The 18482-nt window shown below is 33.6% G+C and overlaps 1 protein-coding gene across 1 annotated transcript in view; it reads right to left on the reverse strand.

Annotated features, from left to right (window-relative positions):
• The window catches only part of DENND1B (DENN/MADD domain containing 1B), a gene marked incomplete at its 5' end in the record, with an annotated part of 253597 nt that overhangs the window by 35124 nt on the left and 199991 nt on the right, over positions 1 to 18482 (reverse strand). Inside the window, one exon of the mRNA XM_008579612.1 lies at positions 10830 to 10920. Within this exon, the coding sequence (XP_008577834.1) occupies positions 10830 to 10920 (91 nt within the window). The remainder of the gene's footprint in view (positions 1 to 10829; positions 10921 to 18482) is intronic.

Below are 18482 nucleotides of genomic sequence, written 5' to 3' on the forward strand. Positions count from 1 at the left end.
CAAATGCTGACAAAACTATTTCTAATAAAATATAGTAATAAATATATTTAGTTCCAAATACAATAAATAATTTAGTCAATATGATGATATCAGAAGACAAAAAGATACACACACACGCAACTAATCTAAACTAATCTTTCATATCAACTGATTTCAGTTAGATTTTAACTAACTTCTTGCTTGTTTAGATGTTTAAATATTCCCTGAATAACAAGAGTGAAAAGTCACGATAAAAAACAAAGTCCCAGTAGCTACTCAGTCACTGTGCTGTACAAAGAACTCCTAAAACAAATAGTGCTCTCCTTTTGTTTGTGGTTGCAGCCTTTTAAAAAGTGTATCGCCTTGCTATTACAAAATAGAGGCAGAATGATCTCGGCCCAAGGATTTCTTTCCAGCTGTTATCTTTGCTTCCCTAATCAACATCAGGCAAGAAGTGGCCGGCTCTGGACTCACTCCTATACTTACAATCTTTCTCTAACTTTAATGAAATATCAAGCAACGACTCTTATTTTGGAAAACACCTCACTACTCAGCACTGTACTGCACCTTTTCAGGAGGAAGAGACAGAGGAAAATATTATCTTGTGAAATGACTAGTGCAAAATGTATCTATCTAAAATAACCCATGTAAAAAAAATTGCACCGTTTAAAAGGTATGAGTTGCAGGTGGTATTTGGCTTGACCAAATTTTCAAAATTATATTTCCCTTGTAAAATAATGAAAAAGTCTAAGTTAGTCTATCAGTTTATTTCTCAAGGAGATTTTATTAACAACAAAATAAACTGTATATCTTCATTCAACCAGATTGCTCATAAACTTTTACTTCTCCATTGCTTTTTAACTTCTCTATTAAAAATGGTTCAGTGGAAATCACATATTTAAGACGAGGATTTTACTCATAGTATTCTGAAAAGTATTGTATCTGAATTATGTTCCCAAAATACAGTTAGGAAAGCAAAAAGGAGAAACATCAACAATATTATTACAATTTAGCATTCTGTAACTCTTGTCAATCCAGAAAAAAAAAAATGTTTTAACTTCTAAACCACAAGGAAAATAACTATCATAAAACTTCAGAGCAATTATAAAAAGAGTAGTGTCTTGTTTAGAATTGTGAGGAATAAAAAGCTCATATTCAGCTCTTCACAGGTCACAAAATATTTTTACCTACATTACATTACTTGAACTGTATATTTCTGCTGTAAAATAAGCAAAGCAGGCAGTGCCACGGGCTTTACAGTTGAGTGAGAAAGAAGGGGGCTTTGGAGCCCAGTGAACCTTTGGAGTGCAGGCCCGCTCCATCCTTGTGGACGATGTGGTTTGGGACTAGGTCCTGACCCTGGCTGAGCTTCGGATTCCTCATTCATCAAATAAGCATAATTGCCACTGCCCTTCAGGATTATTGTGAGGATGAAAGATACATGATGCTTACTATGGTACCTAGCACATTGGACAAACATCATAAATGACAAAGCTAGCAAATGAGAAAGAATAAGAATGGAGGTATTTTAATTCCTGGTTTATTATTCCTTCAACTCCGAAATACTACCTCTAATACTGCTAAATAAAATATGATAAATCTTGAGTTACACAGAGGTAAGTTACCTCCGTATCACTTCTAAAGCGATTACATTAGAAAGGGAGAGGGGCTGCTCAAAGCTAATACCCTGAAAAGAAAGTTAATAGTAAGAATCATCAGTAATAACGGAGTATAGGGGTAAACAGGAATTCCCTAAGAATAAGTACATTGCTTAAGATAATAGAGAAATGTGATACAATTTAGGTAGATTCCTGTTTTTTTTTTTAAAAAAAAAATAAGCTAATTGTCTCTTTAAATTTTAGTGCTTTTATGATTCAAGGTTATATTTCCACAAAAGTTATGGAACAAGCACATTATCCTTCGGTGATGTTAAGAAAAAAATAAGGCTGTTTTTCTTCTTAAAAAGTTCATTTGAATGCCAAAAAATCCCTCAGATTCCTTCTTTTACAATCACTGGATTATGGTCATAACAAGCATTATTGAGGAAATATTAACATTGTTCTTGTTAATTAAACAACTGATTTTCTCATACTCAAGGACAAAATATCTTTATTTCTCACTTGGGCAAAAGATTTTGTCTTCAAATGTATTTGTTTAAATTGCAGTCATTTGTAGTTATTTATTGAAATAAGTAAACTGGTCTAAATTGCTCAATGAGGCCAGAAAAAATGCTATTAAAACTTATAATTTCCTACTACCCTTCTTCAAATTCTTTTGATGCCACAGTCAATAAAAAGTAGTAGAAATAAATAAAAGACTGATTGGACTATATCAGAAAACTAATGAAGAAACAAATGCTATTAACAGAGAGTAACCACACACTCCTGTATAAAATCAATATGAAAATATTTCTCCTTTTTAAAGTTTAGGTAATTTGATGTGAATTTAAGGACTAGTTTTATTTTAAATGAAAAAAAATATTTAAAAAAATATGTCCTTAACTACTCAATATTCCTGTGCTGCTTTTTCACAGATCAACATTTGTTTTTACCTAATTGCATCCTTTGTTCTATTAATGTCCTCTTTTATTACCTTTTAGTCTCCATGAATATGCTTCTCTTTACACATGTTCTGCAAGGGCCTCATGAAAGGAAGAAGGCTTAACAGGCATGACTACGGGAACTCACAGGACAGAAAATGTTTTTTGGAAATCTGCATGTATTCAAGGATTCTTCAACCATAGTTCTAGATTCAAATGTGGATCTAGATGTTCTTATGATTTTCCTATGTTGTACACTTTTACTCAGAGCCACAATAATTATAAAGCTCCACTATATTCATATTTATTTTATCATAACCATGGGCATTAGCAACAAAAACAGTGTATAAACTACCACTGCAATGATGTATATAAAGAGGAGAAAATAGATGCATCTCTAAAATTTCTTAATTATTTTTGCTTAAGGAAACAATTTTTTCTTCAGTTTTTATTAATGTTGATTTCATCTACAGTGATCTTTCTGGTGGCTTTATGTGTAAAAAATCTTCAAGAGATATTCAGAAGAGACAGGAATTCTGCTTTTCTCCAATCAGGGTAGGGAAGGCCTGCTACCACTCTTGTTTACTGAATGTTTTCTTATCACAAAGATCTCTTATCCTTATAAAGAATATATTATAGCTATTAAAGCAAGAGCTTTGAAGCCAGGTAGAACATGTTGAGTTCAGATTCTGGCCGCTACTAGCTATGCGACCTTGAACAAATTATTAAGCTGAGTATCCCCATAACAATGGGGTGATCAAAGTGCCTCATAGGGTATTGTAAGGATTAAATGAGATAATATTGGTAGAGCTCTTGGGAGAGTTTCTGACACATATTAGTGCTCAATAAATATGAACACTAATTATAATTACTACTATTACTATGAGAGAAAAGACAAAGTTAAACCAGTTTATGTCTTTGAAGAATGGGTCAATATCATGACATAGACATATTCTTCACAAGCATAGTCTAGATGACAAATGTTTGGAGTTGTCCACTAAGAACTGTTTTTTGAAATACACACACATACACACCCTAGACAGATATATACCTCCTAATTAGTAATTAGGAGAACATTATTAATTTTTGTTAGATTATTCATCTTTTTATTTCAAATCCTAAATAATTTTGCTTTATTTTTTCTAAAAATAATCTCTGTGCATCTCTAAAATAACCCAAAATACAATAATTAAAAAATAACAACTGACAGTCAAGCATCCTTTTTAAAGGTCCTTTCTTGCTGTACTCATTGAAATTATGATTTCTTGAACTAGGCATTCCTTTTAGATAAAGATTGGCTCCCTCAAATTAAAATAAGAGTTCAAACCTTTTTCATTTTAATAAAGGGCACCAAAGCAGTTGGCATTAAGTTGTACTGGAAATGCAGAAGTCTCTAAGTCAGATGCCAACTACTGATCATATTTCCCTATTCTTTTTTAAACAATAAGACCTTTAGTAAAAAATTTCAGTGATCCTCTCCCACAAGAAAAGCCATCTACTTCTACTCTATTACTGAGGTATCTGGACCAATGGTTAAGACAACAGAATTTAACTGTATAAAAGAATCATAGTTCTACCCCATTACTGTCACAAGATGTCATCTTCAATTCTATAAAAGCTACTAGCCCCACGGGTCATAAAGATAATGAGACAGCAGTTATGTAAATACTGAATAGATGCCTCAAGCAATTTGTCCATGAGCTGACAATATTTTGCTTGTCTGAGTTGAAAAGTTAAAAAGTGTTATTTTAACACAAAAGTTCCATTGAAGCTAAATTTTTACCCATGAGCTGAGGAAAGCAAGGAGCTGAATGATTCCACATTCAGTTACTTGCTGAGTCAAGTAAACTTTCTCCCCAAGCTACGTGTTATCAATGAAATGCTGTACTTACATCAGATAAAGGTCTACAACTGCTAAGTTCATTTGTACCTCTTTTCATGAAAAAATTATCTCAATGGTTTCTATATTTTTATGGTGCAAAACTAAATCTTATTTAAGAATAAAATTAAATTTTGTAAAATTTATAGATGAGTACTTATTACTTTCTGTCTTCTCATGTTTTATTCCTCAACTACTATTCACACATAAACTAAAAACTTTTTTCTCAAACCTACAAAGGGATAGAAAAAAATTACTACTGTACCAGGTCAAAAATGAACACACCAAAATACAAAGGGCAAGGATTTGTGTTGATTTAGTTCACTCAGTATCTAGAACAACGCCTCGTACACAGCAAGCACTCAGCAAAGACTGGCTGAAAGAATGAACAGGACATTGCAAGGACTCAAACAAAATTCTCTGTAATTCAGGACTATATACTGGAACGACTGTGCCTAAAGTATCAGTTCGTAAGTTATTAATTGTCTAGATAGTTATAACATTATTTGGATATATACCTTTGAAGGATTAATCGTATTTATAAAATGGTAAACTGAAAACTTTCCTAATGCTGCCGTGATCTGCACAGTAAAAAAGGCAAAGACTTCTGCACAATAATACATTTACTTTAAAGTGTAGAACGAGTTCGAACATTTCTTTTTGGATTATATTACAATCTACTATTTCAATCATAATCTCAGTTCTTAAATTTGTACTCAGGCATAGCCACCACTAGTAGCTTTCTAGCAGAGAATACTAGTATTCATAAAGAAAGACTGGAAAACATAAATTGATTGGATTTCTGTGTTATTTATTTCCAGTAATATTAAGAGATTATCCAAGCCAAAGCTACCAATTCATGAGATCATCTTGACGTGAATAACAAATATCAGGCAAAATAAATTAATACCATAGCTCTTATAAGATGAAAAAAATGTATTTAAGTCACTATATATTTAGGAGAAAATAGTAGGTTATGAAGTAATTTATATCAAACACAAGTGTAAAAATCAAGATAACAGCTATTCAGAAAGTGGATAATCATACTGAAACTAGTCTTTACCTCCACCAAAGCCACCTGAGGTGATCTCTTCTTCAAACACGTCAGAGAAACCCCTTCCTGCATTTAGTTTTGCCAATCGACCATCAATAAACTGAAATTAAAAAGTGTCAAATTTTAATTTAATTATTTATTTCATAAGATCAGATTTTACATACATCAAAAATATTGATAGCAGACTCTCATATAAGTTACACATATATATGGTGTACACACACACACACACACACACACACACACACAAGCAATACAATTAAATTCTCCAACAGTGGAAAGAGCAGGGATTCAGCAAACAGGAGCTCATTAGTTAAATCATAAATGTTCAGCATAGGCCCTAACTTTATGAACAAGAAATAGCAAAGTGCAATAGTAAAGATTACAGGCTCTAGATATTTGATCCATGCACAACCTCTGCAGAGGGGTTTGCACAAAGGCACTGCTGCCCTGCCAGGTCATTTGCCCATGGAGATGTGTCCTCCTTCACCAGGCCTCAGTTTTTCCAATACCTGTCTCATGGAATTGCTGTAAACATTAAATTAGATCAACATAAGTAATGTGCTTAGCATAGTCTCTGACACAGTAAGTACCCAAGAAATGTGAGACACTACTATTTTGAAGATTAATATTAACTTCATCAAATAAAATAAAATACTCCTTATCTAAACCATTATCTCCTAAAACATAATAGAGCACCAGGTAATTCTAATCATTTGATGATTAAAAAAAATACAATTTTCATAATTCCTGGCATATGTGTTGACTGAATGATCAGAATTGTGACTATTAATTTAAATATAGCTGAGGGAAAAACATATTGACTTGGCATGCATAAGGTTATTTTAAACAATATTTTTCAGTGTTCTTAAGAAGACATTGAAGTAGGAAACAGATGCTATCAAAAACACCAAGAGACCCTTTAAAAATGTGGATACCCTGGAGAGTAAGCTTCCATTACCTGTTCTGCCCCATCTTTACCTGTTCCAACATATACGGCATATCAGAATCTTGAAGTATTGATGCTGCATTTGAAAAATATTCCTAGGTATTTTCAAATAACCAACCCCAGGTGAAAATCAATGATACATTCTATATACATATGTGTTACTGGCACTTAGTTACTTTTTATTTTGTTGAACTGTGGCATCTGGAATTGATGAGGCTACTCCATCAATACTGAAGGTGACGTATCTTTAAGGCTCCCTTGCATAAGAGGTAGGAGACAACACAGGAAAGATTTACATGCCTTTTGCTGGGTAGACTTGAAGATTTGAGGGTTAATACAAAATGTCCACTTTCATTCTGAAATTAATTAATCATGACCATAAATTTTAAATTTATACAGTAAAAAATTAACTGAATTAAAATAAAGTAGCTTGACTTTAAAAAAAAAAAATCTCACAGTCTGCCCTCATTTTCTATTTGAATGGTTAACAGACAAAACTGAGAGGTGTTGTGCAGGGCAATACATTATTCCTCAGGCAGCAATTTGAGATAATTAGTAGTAGTAAGTTATATCAGTTATACTATAAGACTGAGACAAAAATCTCTTACACACCAAAATTAAGAGAGAACGCTAAATGAATCAAATGAATCAACAGATTCCTGTACAAAATGTGGTTTAGGGGCTGGACTGTTAGCTCACTTTGTTAGCGCTGGGTGCTGATAATACCATGGTCAAGGGTTCAGATCCCCTTACTAGCCAGCCNTTTTTTTTTTAAAAAAAAAATAAGCTAATTGTCTCTTTAAATTTTAGTGCTTTTATGATTCAAGGTTATATTTCCACAAAAGTTATGGAACAAGCACATTATCCTTCGGTGATGTTAAGAAAAAAATAAGGCTGTTTTTCTTCTTAAAAAGTTCATTTGAATGCCAAAAAATCCCTCAGATTCCTTCTTTTACAATCACTGGATTATGGTCATAACAAGCATTATTGAGGAAATATTAACATTGTTCTTGTTAATTAAACAACTGATTTTCTCATACTCAAGGACAAAATATCTTTATTTCTCACTTGGGCAAAAGATTTTGTCTTCAAATGTATTTGTTTAAATTGCAGTCATTTGTAGTTATTTATTGAAATAAGTAAACTGGTCTAAATTGCTCAATGAGGCCAGAAAAAATGCTATTAAAACTTATAATTTCCTACTACCCTTCTTCAAATTCTTTTGATGCCACAGTCAATAAAAAGTAGTAGAAATAAATAAAAGACTGATTGGACTATATCAGAAAACTAATGAAGAAACAAATGCTATTAACAGAGAGTAACCACACACTCCTGTATAAAATCAATATGAAAATATTTCTCCTTTTTAAAGTTTAGGTAATTTGATGTGAATTTAAGGACTAGTTTTATTTTAAATGAAAAAAAATATTTAAAAAAATATGTCCTTAACTACTCAATATTCCTGTGCTGCTTTTTCACAGATCAACATTTGTTTTTACCTAATTGCATCCTTTGTTCTATTAATGTCCTCTTTTATTACCTTTTAGTCTCCATGAATATGCTTCTCTTTACACATGTTCTGCAAGGGCCTCATGAAAGGAAGAAGGCTTAACAGGCATGACTACGGGAACTCACAGGACAGAAAATGTTTTTTGGAAATCTGCATGTATTCAAGGATTCTTCAACCATAGTTCTAGATTCAAATGTGGATCTAGATGTTCTTATGATTTTCCTATGTTGTACACTTTTACTCAGAGCCACAATAATTATAAAGCTCCACTATATTCATATTTATTTTATCATAACCATGGGCATTAGCAACAAAAACAGTGTATAAACTACCACTGCAATGATGTATATAAAGAGGAGAAAATAGATGCATCTCTAAAATTTCTTAATTATTTTTGCTTAAGGAAACAATTTTTTCTTCAGTTTTTATTAATGTTGATTTCATCTACAGTGATCTTTCTGGTGGCTTTATGTGTAAAAAATCTTCAAGAGATATTCAGAAGAGACAGGAATTCTGCTTTTCTCCAATCAGGGTAGGGAAGGCCTGCTACCACTCTTGTTTACTGAATGTTTTCTTATCACAAAGATCTCTTATCCTTATAAAGAATATATTATAGCTATTAAAGCAAGAGCTTTGAAGCCAGGTAGAACATGTTGAGTTCAGATTCTGGCCGCTACTAGCTATGCGACCTTGAACAAATTATTAAGCTGAGTATCCCCATAACAATGGGGTGATCAAAGTGCCTCATAGGGTATTGTAAGGATTAAATGAGATAATATTGGTAGAGCTCTTGGGAGAGTTTCTGACACATATTAGTGCTCAATAAATATGAACACTAATTATAATTACTACTATTACTATGAGAGAAAAGACAAAGTTAAACCAGTTTATGTCTTTGAAGAATGGGTCAATATCATGACATAGACATATTCTTCACAAGCATAGTCTAGATGACAAATGTTTGGAGTTGTCCACTAAGAACTGTTTTTTGAAATACACACACATACACACCCTAGACAGATATATACCTCCTAATTAGTAATTAGGAGAACATTATTAATTTTTGTTAGATTATTCATCTTTTTATTTCAAATCCTAAATAATTTTGCTTTATTTTTTCTAAAAATAATCTCTGTGCATCTCTAAAATAACCCAAAATACAATAATTAAAAAATAACAACTGACAGTCAAGCATCCTTTTTAAAGGTCCTTTCTTGCTGTACTCATTGAAATTATGATTTCTTGAACTAGGCATTCCTTTTAGATAAAGATTGGCTCCCTCAAATTAAAATAAGAGTTCAAACCTTTTTCATTTTAATAAAGGGCACCAAAGCAGTTGGCATTAAGTTGTACTGGAAATGCAGAAGTCTCTAAGTCAGATGCCAACTACTGATCATATTTCCCTATTCTTTTTTAAACAATAAGACCTTTAGTAAAAAATTTCAGTGATCCTCTCCCACAAGAAAAGCCATCTACTTCTACTCTATTACTGAGGTATCTGGACCAATGGTTAAGACAACAGAATTTAACTGTATAAAAGAATCATAGTTCTACCCCATTACTGTCACAAGATGTCATCTTCAATTCTATAAAAGCTACTAGCCCCACGGGTCATAAAGATAATGAGACAGCAGTTATGTAAATACTGAATAGATGCCTCAAGCAATTTGTCCATGAGCTGACAATATTTTGCTTGTCTGAGTTGAAAAGTTAAAAAGTGTTATTTTAACACAAAAGTTCCATTGAAGCTAAATTTTTACCCATGAGCTGAGGAAAGCAAGGAGCTGAATGATTCCACATTCAGTTACTTGCTGAGTCAAGTAAACTTTCTCCCCAAGCTACGTGTTATCAATGAAATGCTGTACTTACATCAGATAAAGGTCTACAACTGCTAAGTTCATTTGTACCTCTTTTCATGAAAAAATTATCTCAATGGTTTCTATATTTTTATGGTGCAAAACTAAATCTTATTTAAGAATAAAATTAAATTTTGTAAAATTTATAGATGAGTACTTATTACTTTCTGTCTTCTCATGTTTTATTCCTCAACTACTATTCACACATAAACTAAAAACTTTTTTCTCAAACCTACAAAGGGATAGAAAAAAATTACTACTGTACCAGGTCAAAAATGAACACACCAAAATACAAAGGGCAAGGATTTGTGTTGATTTAGTTCACTCAGTATCTAGAACAACGCCTCGTACACAGCAAGCACTCAGCAAAGACTGGCTGAAAGAATGAACAGGACATTGCAAGGACTCAAACAAAATTCTCTGTAATTCAGGACTATATACTGGAACGACTGTGCCTAAAGTATCAGTTCGTAAGTTATTAATTGTCTAGATAGTTATAACATTATTTGGATATATACCTTTGAAGGATTAATCGTATTTATAAAATGGTAAACTGAAAACTTTCCTAATGCTGCCGTGATCTGCACAGTAAAAAAGGCAAAGACTTCTGCACAATAATACATTTACTTTAAAGTGTAGAACGAGTTCGAACATTTCTTTTTGGATTATATTACAATCTACTATTTCAATCATAATCTCAGTTCTTAAATTTGTACTCAGGCATAGCCACCACTAGTAGCTTTCTAGCAGAGAATACTAGTATTCATAAAGAAAGACTGGAAAACATAAATTGATTGGATTTCTGTGTTATTTATTTCCAGTAATATTAAGAGATTATCCAAGCCAAAGCTACCAATTCATGAGATCATCTTGACGTGAATAACAAATATCAGGCAAAATAAATTAATACCATAGCTCTTATAAGATGAAAAAAATGTATTTAAGTCACTATATATTTAGGAGAAAATAGTAGGTTATGAAGTAATTTATATCAAACACAAGTGTAAAAATCAAGATAACAGCTATTCAGAAAGTGGATAATCATACTGAAACTAGTCTTTACCTCCACCAAAGCCACCTGAGGTGATCTCTTCTTCAAACACGTCAGAGAAACCCCTTCCTGCATTTAGTTTTGCCAATCGACCATCAATAAACTGAAATTAAAAAGTGTCAAATTTTAATTTAATTATTTATTTCATAAGATCAGATTTTACTTACATCAAAAATATTGATAGCAGACTCTCATATAAGTTACACATATATATAGTGTACACACACACACACACACACACACACGCACAGGCACACACACACACACGCACAGGCACACACACACACACACACACGAGGGTACTTCAAAAAGTTCATGGAAAAATGGAATTAAAAGATAATATGAATCTTTCCATGGACGTTCTGAAGTACCCTCATGTGAGTGAGTGTAAATATGTGTATATTTTTTTCATGAAAACCAATTTTGTCAGATATGTCAGATATTAGAATTGGTACTTTTATATGCACTCTATTTTAACAACTCTGTAAAGTGGTTATTATTCTTCCATCTAATGGAAAAAAACTTATTAATTTAAATATAGCTGAGGGAAAAACATATTGACTTGGCATGCATAAGGTTATTTTAAACAATATTTTTCAGTGTTCTTAAGAAGACATTGAAGTAGGAAACAGATGCTATCAAAAACACCAAGAGACCCTTTAAAAATGTGGATACCCTGGAGAGTAAGCTTCCATTACCTGTTCTGCCCCATCTTTACCTGTTCCAACATATACGGCATATCAGAATCTTGAAGTATTGATGCTGCATTTGAAAAATATTCCTAGGTATTTTCAAATAACCAACCCCAGGTGAAAATCAATGATACATTCTATATACATATGTGTTACTGGCACTTAGTTACTTTTTATTTTGTTGAACTGTGGCATCTGGAATTGATGAGGCTACTCCATCAATACTGAAGGTGACGTATCTTTAAGGCTCCCTTGCATAAGAGGTAGGAGACAACACAGGAAAGATTTACATGCCTTTTGCTGGGTAGACTTGAAGATTTGAGGGTTAATACAAAATGTCCACTTTCATTCTGAAATTAATTAATCATGACCATAAATTTTAAATTTATACAGTAAAAAATTAACTGAATTAAAATAAAGTAGCTTGACTTTAAAAAAAAAAAATCTCACAGTCTGCCCTCATTTTCTATTTGAATGGTTAACAGACAAAACTGAGAGGTGTTGTGCAGGGCAATACATTATTCCTCAGGCAGCAATTTGAGATAATTAGTAGTAGTAAGTTATATCAGTTATACTATAAGACTGAGACAAAAATCTCTTACACACCAAAATTAAGAGAGAACGCTAAATGAATCAAATGAATCAACAGATTCCTGTACAAAATGTGGTTTAGGGGCTGGACTGTTAGCTCACTTTGTTAGCGCTGGGTGCTGATAATACCATGGTCAAGGGTTCAGATCCCCTTACTAGCCAGCCACCCCCCCCCCAAAAAAAAGGAACACAAAAACTTGGTTTAACTACCATTTTATTACCATAGTGGTTAAGATGAGTTCACATAAACACATAAACAGAGCCTAAGAAAATAAAGACTTGGCTCTTTTAAAAACTTTTAGCATATTCATTGTTACAAATCATACTTATTCTTTATTCCCCTTATCCAATCTCTCCCTTCCCTTTTCCCCGCCCCCCTCTAATAACCATAGACTTGTTCTCTCCATCTGATAGATCAACTGTTCCTCTGCTGGTTTGTTGCCCAGAATCTGTCCAGTACTGAGACAGGTGTGATCAAGTCCTCCCTATTATCATAAACCAGATGCTTCTTCTATTACTCTGGAGCGTGCTCTGTGGAGAGAGAGGACCTCTTCTTTTTTTTGGTCTCTGCTGGTGCCTCTCCTTGTGTCAATGCAGTTGAGAGTCTGGCATTGTCATCTGTGTGATGGCTGTGACTTCTGCTACAGAGACAAGCTGCGTTTGCAGTAGCCATGGCAATTGCAGTGGCTATGGTGGGCTACCCACGTGGAAATGGTGTCTTTGGTGTGCTCTTTGCGTGGTTGTGGCTGGGTTCAGCTTCCCCCAGCGGTAGCCATGGCAATTGCAGTGGCTATGGTGGGCTACCCAAGTGGAAATGGTGTCTTTGGTGTGCTCTTTGCGTGGTTGTGGCTGGGTTCAGCTTCCCCCAGCCTCGGGCCTCAGGACCCCAGCTGGGCCCTGGTACGTTGGCAGCAGCTTGCCTAGTTGCAAAGCGCTGGGGCCTTGTCAGGGTCCTGAGGCCTGGAACGGGGGAAGGCGAACCCAGATGCAACGAGCCAAGTTGGCTTTTTTCTTGGAGCATGAGATGCTCTCACAAAATTTAGGACTCTTTGAGGATAGGGACCATAAATTACCCATTTTTATATCCTCATTATGCTTGGTATGCAGATTTCCTGTAGGATAAATGAACAAAAAGTGTGGAGTATGAAAGGCCTGCGTCATAAACCTGCCACTTATTAGTTTTATTATCTCAGGCAACACGTCATCTCTGATACTCTGTTTCCCCTTCTGTAAAATGGGAATAATAATAAATATCTTATGGGGCTTTGTAAGAGCTAATTAAAATAATGTGAAGTGCCTATGTTCTAGACACAGAATAAAGGCTAAATAATAAAGTTCACTTTTCCCACTACCACCACTTTCTTCAACTCTAATTTTGTGAACTTCCTGAAGGAAGGATCACTGTCTTTCTCAGGTCTTCAATACCTGGCAAAATGCCTGATATAAAGTTTGAACTGAATAAATGTTGCAGAAAGACTGAAGTATACTGAAACTGATACTAAAGGTCATGTACTTTTAACTGGTTTTAAAGTTAAATAACTATAATGTGTAGAATCAACTCATTTCATTCTATCTTGTGACCAAACTAGTAACATAATGCTGGTGTCTTTGCTATATATAATAAATAGTTAATTTCAAAATAAGGCAGTTTAAAATGCATACCAAATATGACTTGCACACGTTTCAGCACAGCATTATAAATCAAGTTAAAGTGATCTAATTTGATGGACTAAGTATCATTTAAAAAAATAAGGTGAAAGCAAAATGATAAATTTAAAGTAATACATTACTGAAAGTAGAACAAACTAAGACACCCTTTTAAAGGACTTAATTTGCTCTATAAGATTAAGACTACAAGACTCTTTAAAAGGTTTCCATTTTTGTGTTTACTAGAAATAATCCATCCATTTTAGAAAATGAGTAGAACAGTTCAAGTCTAAAAAGAGATAAATCCCAAAACTATTTACTGATTATGCGTTTTTGAGCATGAGTAACTACTTTGTGTTACTAAACTAGTGATTTGAGCCGGGAGAAATTAATCACTTGGTAAAATGCCACGTGTTATCACAGACTTTACAAACAATCCTGTCAGTGACAATCAGACACTTACCAATGTACACACTGAATGAAAATGTTAGTTCTTAAAATAGAAGACTGATTTTGTGCACATACACACATACATTATTTATGTATACACACAAATATAAACACCCAGTAATACACAGAAGAGTGGCGACGCTGAGTGTAACAGTCCCCCAAACTCCTTTTTCTATTTTTGATTCAATATGAATTTTTTCCCTCCAAGTAGAGTTGGTTCTTTAGGTAATTAGAAGACATAAGGTTTGAAAAAATTAGTTATTGCAAGTAATGACAAGTAACGTTGTTAATAATAATGAAAGTAATATACATAGAACATAAAATTAGGTTGCAAATAGAGTTTTAAGGAAATTTAAGAATTTGCTTTAAGATGATGCTCTTTATATAAATCTTATCATTTTACTTTTTATTCCAACAGAAAAAATTAAAATCTAGAGCTAGACATGCTACATAATCACACAAAAACATAAATAACATAGTTGGAAATCTTACAAAAATTCATAGATATAATTCCATAGTGTAGATTTCATAATTTTATTATAAAGTGTAAATAGATAAAATTGACTCTTTATTGTGTCTCCCTCTCATTAAAAATAAAGCTTTACAAAGTCAGAAATTATTTTCTGCTTTGTTCTCTGATGTATTCCACCCAGAACACTACCTATACAGTAGTCAAAAATAAGAATATATGTAAGTCTCAAGATGAATAAGAATACATATAATTATTGAGATCAGTGACATTATTCCCTCTATATCATCAACAATTGCAAAAAGAACTAGATTTTGTTAATCCTTATGCCATGATCTTAAAGTAGTTTGTTAAACTGTTAGGTTTACAAGATGTTTTCAAGCAACAAAACTGCTTCCTGCTCCTCTTTTCGATATTGATATCACTAAAGTCTTTTGAAAGCATTTTTAATCTTCCAATAGCTGTCTTAATAAGAAATTGAATCAATATAAAGTAATTACCTGTTGCTTTAAATTCATTTCAGTAAAGCAATATTGTTACGTGACAATGAACATTCGCCATTTAAACTGATTTTTACCATAAAATTAAACATAAAATGAATTTTAAAAAATACGATACAATAAATATGTTCTAAATGAGATTCATAGATTAAGCTTGAACACATTGGCCTATAGGCTGGTAAGAATACATCTTTCCTCTACAAGAGATAAATTGTATATACTTTTCACAGTTCTTTATTCACCAGACAGTGCATTTCCAGCAATTAATCTAAAAATCCAAACAAGTTATGCTACTACCAGTGTGCCAATACCTTTTGTGGTCTAGACATATGTTATATAAATATTTAATTATAGTCAATCTATCATAACTCTGAGGATGACAGTAATTGAATTTCAGAATTCTAATATCATTTGTAAAGAAATATTTGATTTAAACCAAAAATAGCTTGTAAAAAAGATTGTGCTGGGGAGATGGGGTCAGTGGTGCAATTCTTTACCAAGCTGGGAAGAGGCAAGAAGGAGTGTGGTTTGTTGTGCTAACATGGCAGTCCTGTCAGTGAAGCACAGCTGCAGGGACACTAGAGACCAATCTTACACACCCAAATCTTTTCTCAACCTGGAGGAAAAATTACCATATCTCAAAAATTTATCTCATATTAGAAACTCTTCTTGGGTACAAAGATAACTAATGTAATAAAATTAGTACTGAGAGCTAGAGAAAAATACAGTTGTGTTTTTTTTTAATGAATCAGAAGTCTTTAGCAATTTAAAGAAAAATTTTAAATACAGTAAAAAATTTGCTTTTAAAATGTATTAATTTTCTTATGAATCTTTAAAATCTGCCTTTCTTATAATGCTTTGGGCTAAAAATTTAATAAGCAGTCTAATTTAAACATTTCTTCTCATAAATGCTCAGTAAATCTTGACAGATTAGGGAAAACCACATTAAAGTGTTACAATAAATTAAATCAACAGATATTTATAGACACCTGCTAAATGCAAGGCACTCATTTAGTAGCTATATATATTAACACAAACTGCTATAACAAGTGGGAATAAGGTAGGTCAGTTTAGAGCTCAAAGCAAGAAAATTATGTGAAAGAATAGAAATAGCTACTTTTATGCCATTTCAAAGATTAGGTAATCAGATGACTGTAAGGTTCAATATACTAAATTAGATTACCATGGTATAAGGAACAGAAAACATTTTGAAGAGTATAAAGAGCCCATTTCGTGCAACTTATCATTAGAACTAATAACTTAAAATAACAATAGGACAACAATACTATCTTCAAGAATGTATCAATTACAAAAAATTAAATAATTTACTAAAGAATTTAGTTTGCTGAAATTTATCATCACCGGGCTGAAGAATCAATGAATTCCATCATTCGATAAATATTTACTGAATGCTTACTATATTCCAGGCACTTTTCTAGATGCCTAAAATACGGGAACAAATGAAACAGGCAAAAACCCAAGTCTTCCCAATGCTTAAACTTCTAGTGGGGCAAGGGAAGGGAGTTACAGCATAAAATAAGAAACATAATAAATTACGTAGTATGTTAGAAGGTGATGAGTGTCAGGGAATAAAATAGACTTGTTCGAGGGAGGTGCTGGAGTGTGGGGCAAGAAACTTTCAATTTTAAATAGCGTGGTCAGGGTAGGTCTCATGAAGATGACATTTGAGCCAACACTTGAAAGCAGTGAAGAGGTTTAACTGGAAAAGAGGATTCCAGGCACAGGGAATAGCCAGAGTAAATAATTACACTGAAGTGGGGACAGGCATGCACTCAGTAGGCCAGTACGAGGCTCCAAGTGTCTGGAGTAAATCCAACCAACCATAACGATTACTCTTACTCTAAATTCATAATCTCCAACGTCAAACAGAATTTGAATAATGCCAAACAATTCTATTTTTTCCCTAGGCCATTCAATCTCCCCCTCTATTTCATGATTTCATATCTTCTCTCCTTAAATGTCCAACCACCTCCCCTTTTTTCTCTGGTGATGACCTTGCTTCTTAATTTCACTGAAAAAGAACAAAACTGAAGCAAAGAAAAGAGAAATTCTGTAAGCTCCAAGTGCCACATTTACCTGCCTCCTCCATCTGTCATAGACTCTGCCTTCTCTCCTGTTATAAATGAATTGTCTGTGCTCCTCACAAATACTAACGTCTCCAACAATTTCCTCCTCTCTCCTGAATAGAGTTTTCTTTCTCTATGAGACCCTCCCAACAGCCTACAAACGTGTTATTTCTTCTCTTGACCCCATTTGCTCCTCTATGTCCCTCTCTGTTCTTTACTGTAAAACTCAAAAGAACTGGCTGGGCTTTTGTCCCCATGTCCTCTCCTCCTGTGCTTCAGTCACAATTTCTGCTTCACCACTTCAGCTAAACTGCTTTTGCTGAGGGCATCATACAGCCATGTTACTAAGCCCAGTGGGAAGTTCCGAGTCGTTACTTTAATTAACCTATCATGAGCATCTAACAGTATGGATCCCTCCCTCCTTGGTACTTTTTATTTACGTGGATGCTAAAGTAAAGCACTCTCCTGACGTTTGTCCTGCCTCACTGGTCACCCGCTCTTCCTTGGCTTCCTTTGCTACATCCCAGTTGCTGGGCCTCTTGTCATTTCTATTTATACTCACCCCTTTGGTAGTCTCACCTGCTCTCCAGTCTAATGGCTTTAAAAACTATCTATATACTGATTATTCACAAATTTATATCTCCAGTCCAATTTTCTCCTCTACCTCGTTTATCCATGTGCCTAATCAATATCCTACTTGAATGTCTAATACAAATCATGAACTTCACGTGTCTGAAACGGAACTATTTCTTCTTGCCAGAATCTCTTCTACCCTAATCTTCTTCATCTCAATTAAATGACAACTACATCCTACCAGTTTTCTCAGATCACCCATGACTCCTCTTTCTCTCACACCTTATATTAAATCCTTCAGATATCCATTGAGCTTATCTTCAAAATAGATCCATAATCTGAACAGGTCTTGTTATATCTTTCATCAGCCAGTTCTGAACTGTCATCAGCTTCCCACCTACATTACAACAGAAGCCTTGTAAATCTTTCTCTCTGCTCTGGCCACCCAACAGGACACTGCTCAGATACCACATTCTCTGTGAAATCTACACTGAATATACTACTTTAAATTACAATCTCACCCTCACCTCTGGTAGTCTCCACTTCCCTTTATCATCCTGTTCTCTTTTCTTTTCCATAATACTTATCACCTTTGAACATCTACATAATTTATTTATTAAATTTATTGTCTGTCTCCCTCCCATTAGAAATGAAAG

The sequence above is a fragment of the Galeopterus variegatus genome, unplaced genomic scaffold, assembly GCF_000696425.1.
Source record: "Galeopterus variegatus unplaced genomic scaffold, G_variegatus-3.0.2 Scaffold1923, whole genome shotgun sequence".
NCBI classification, from domain to species: Eukaryota; Metazoa; Chordata; class Mammalia; order Dermoptera; family Cynocephalidae; genus Galeopterus; species Galeopterus variegatus.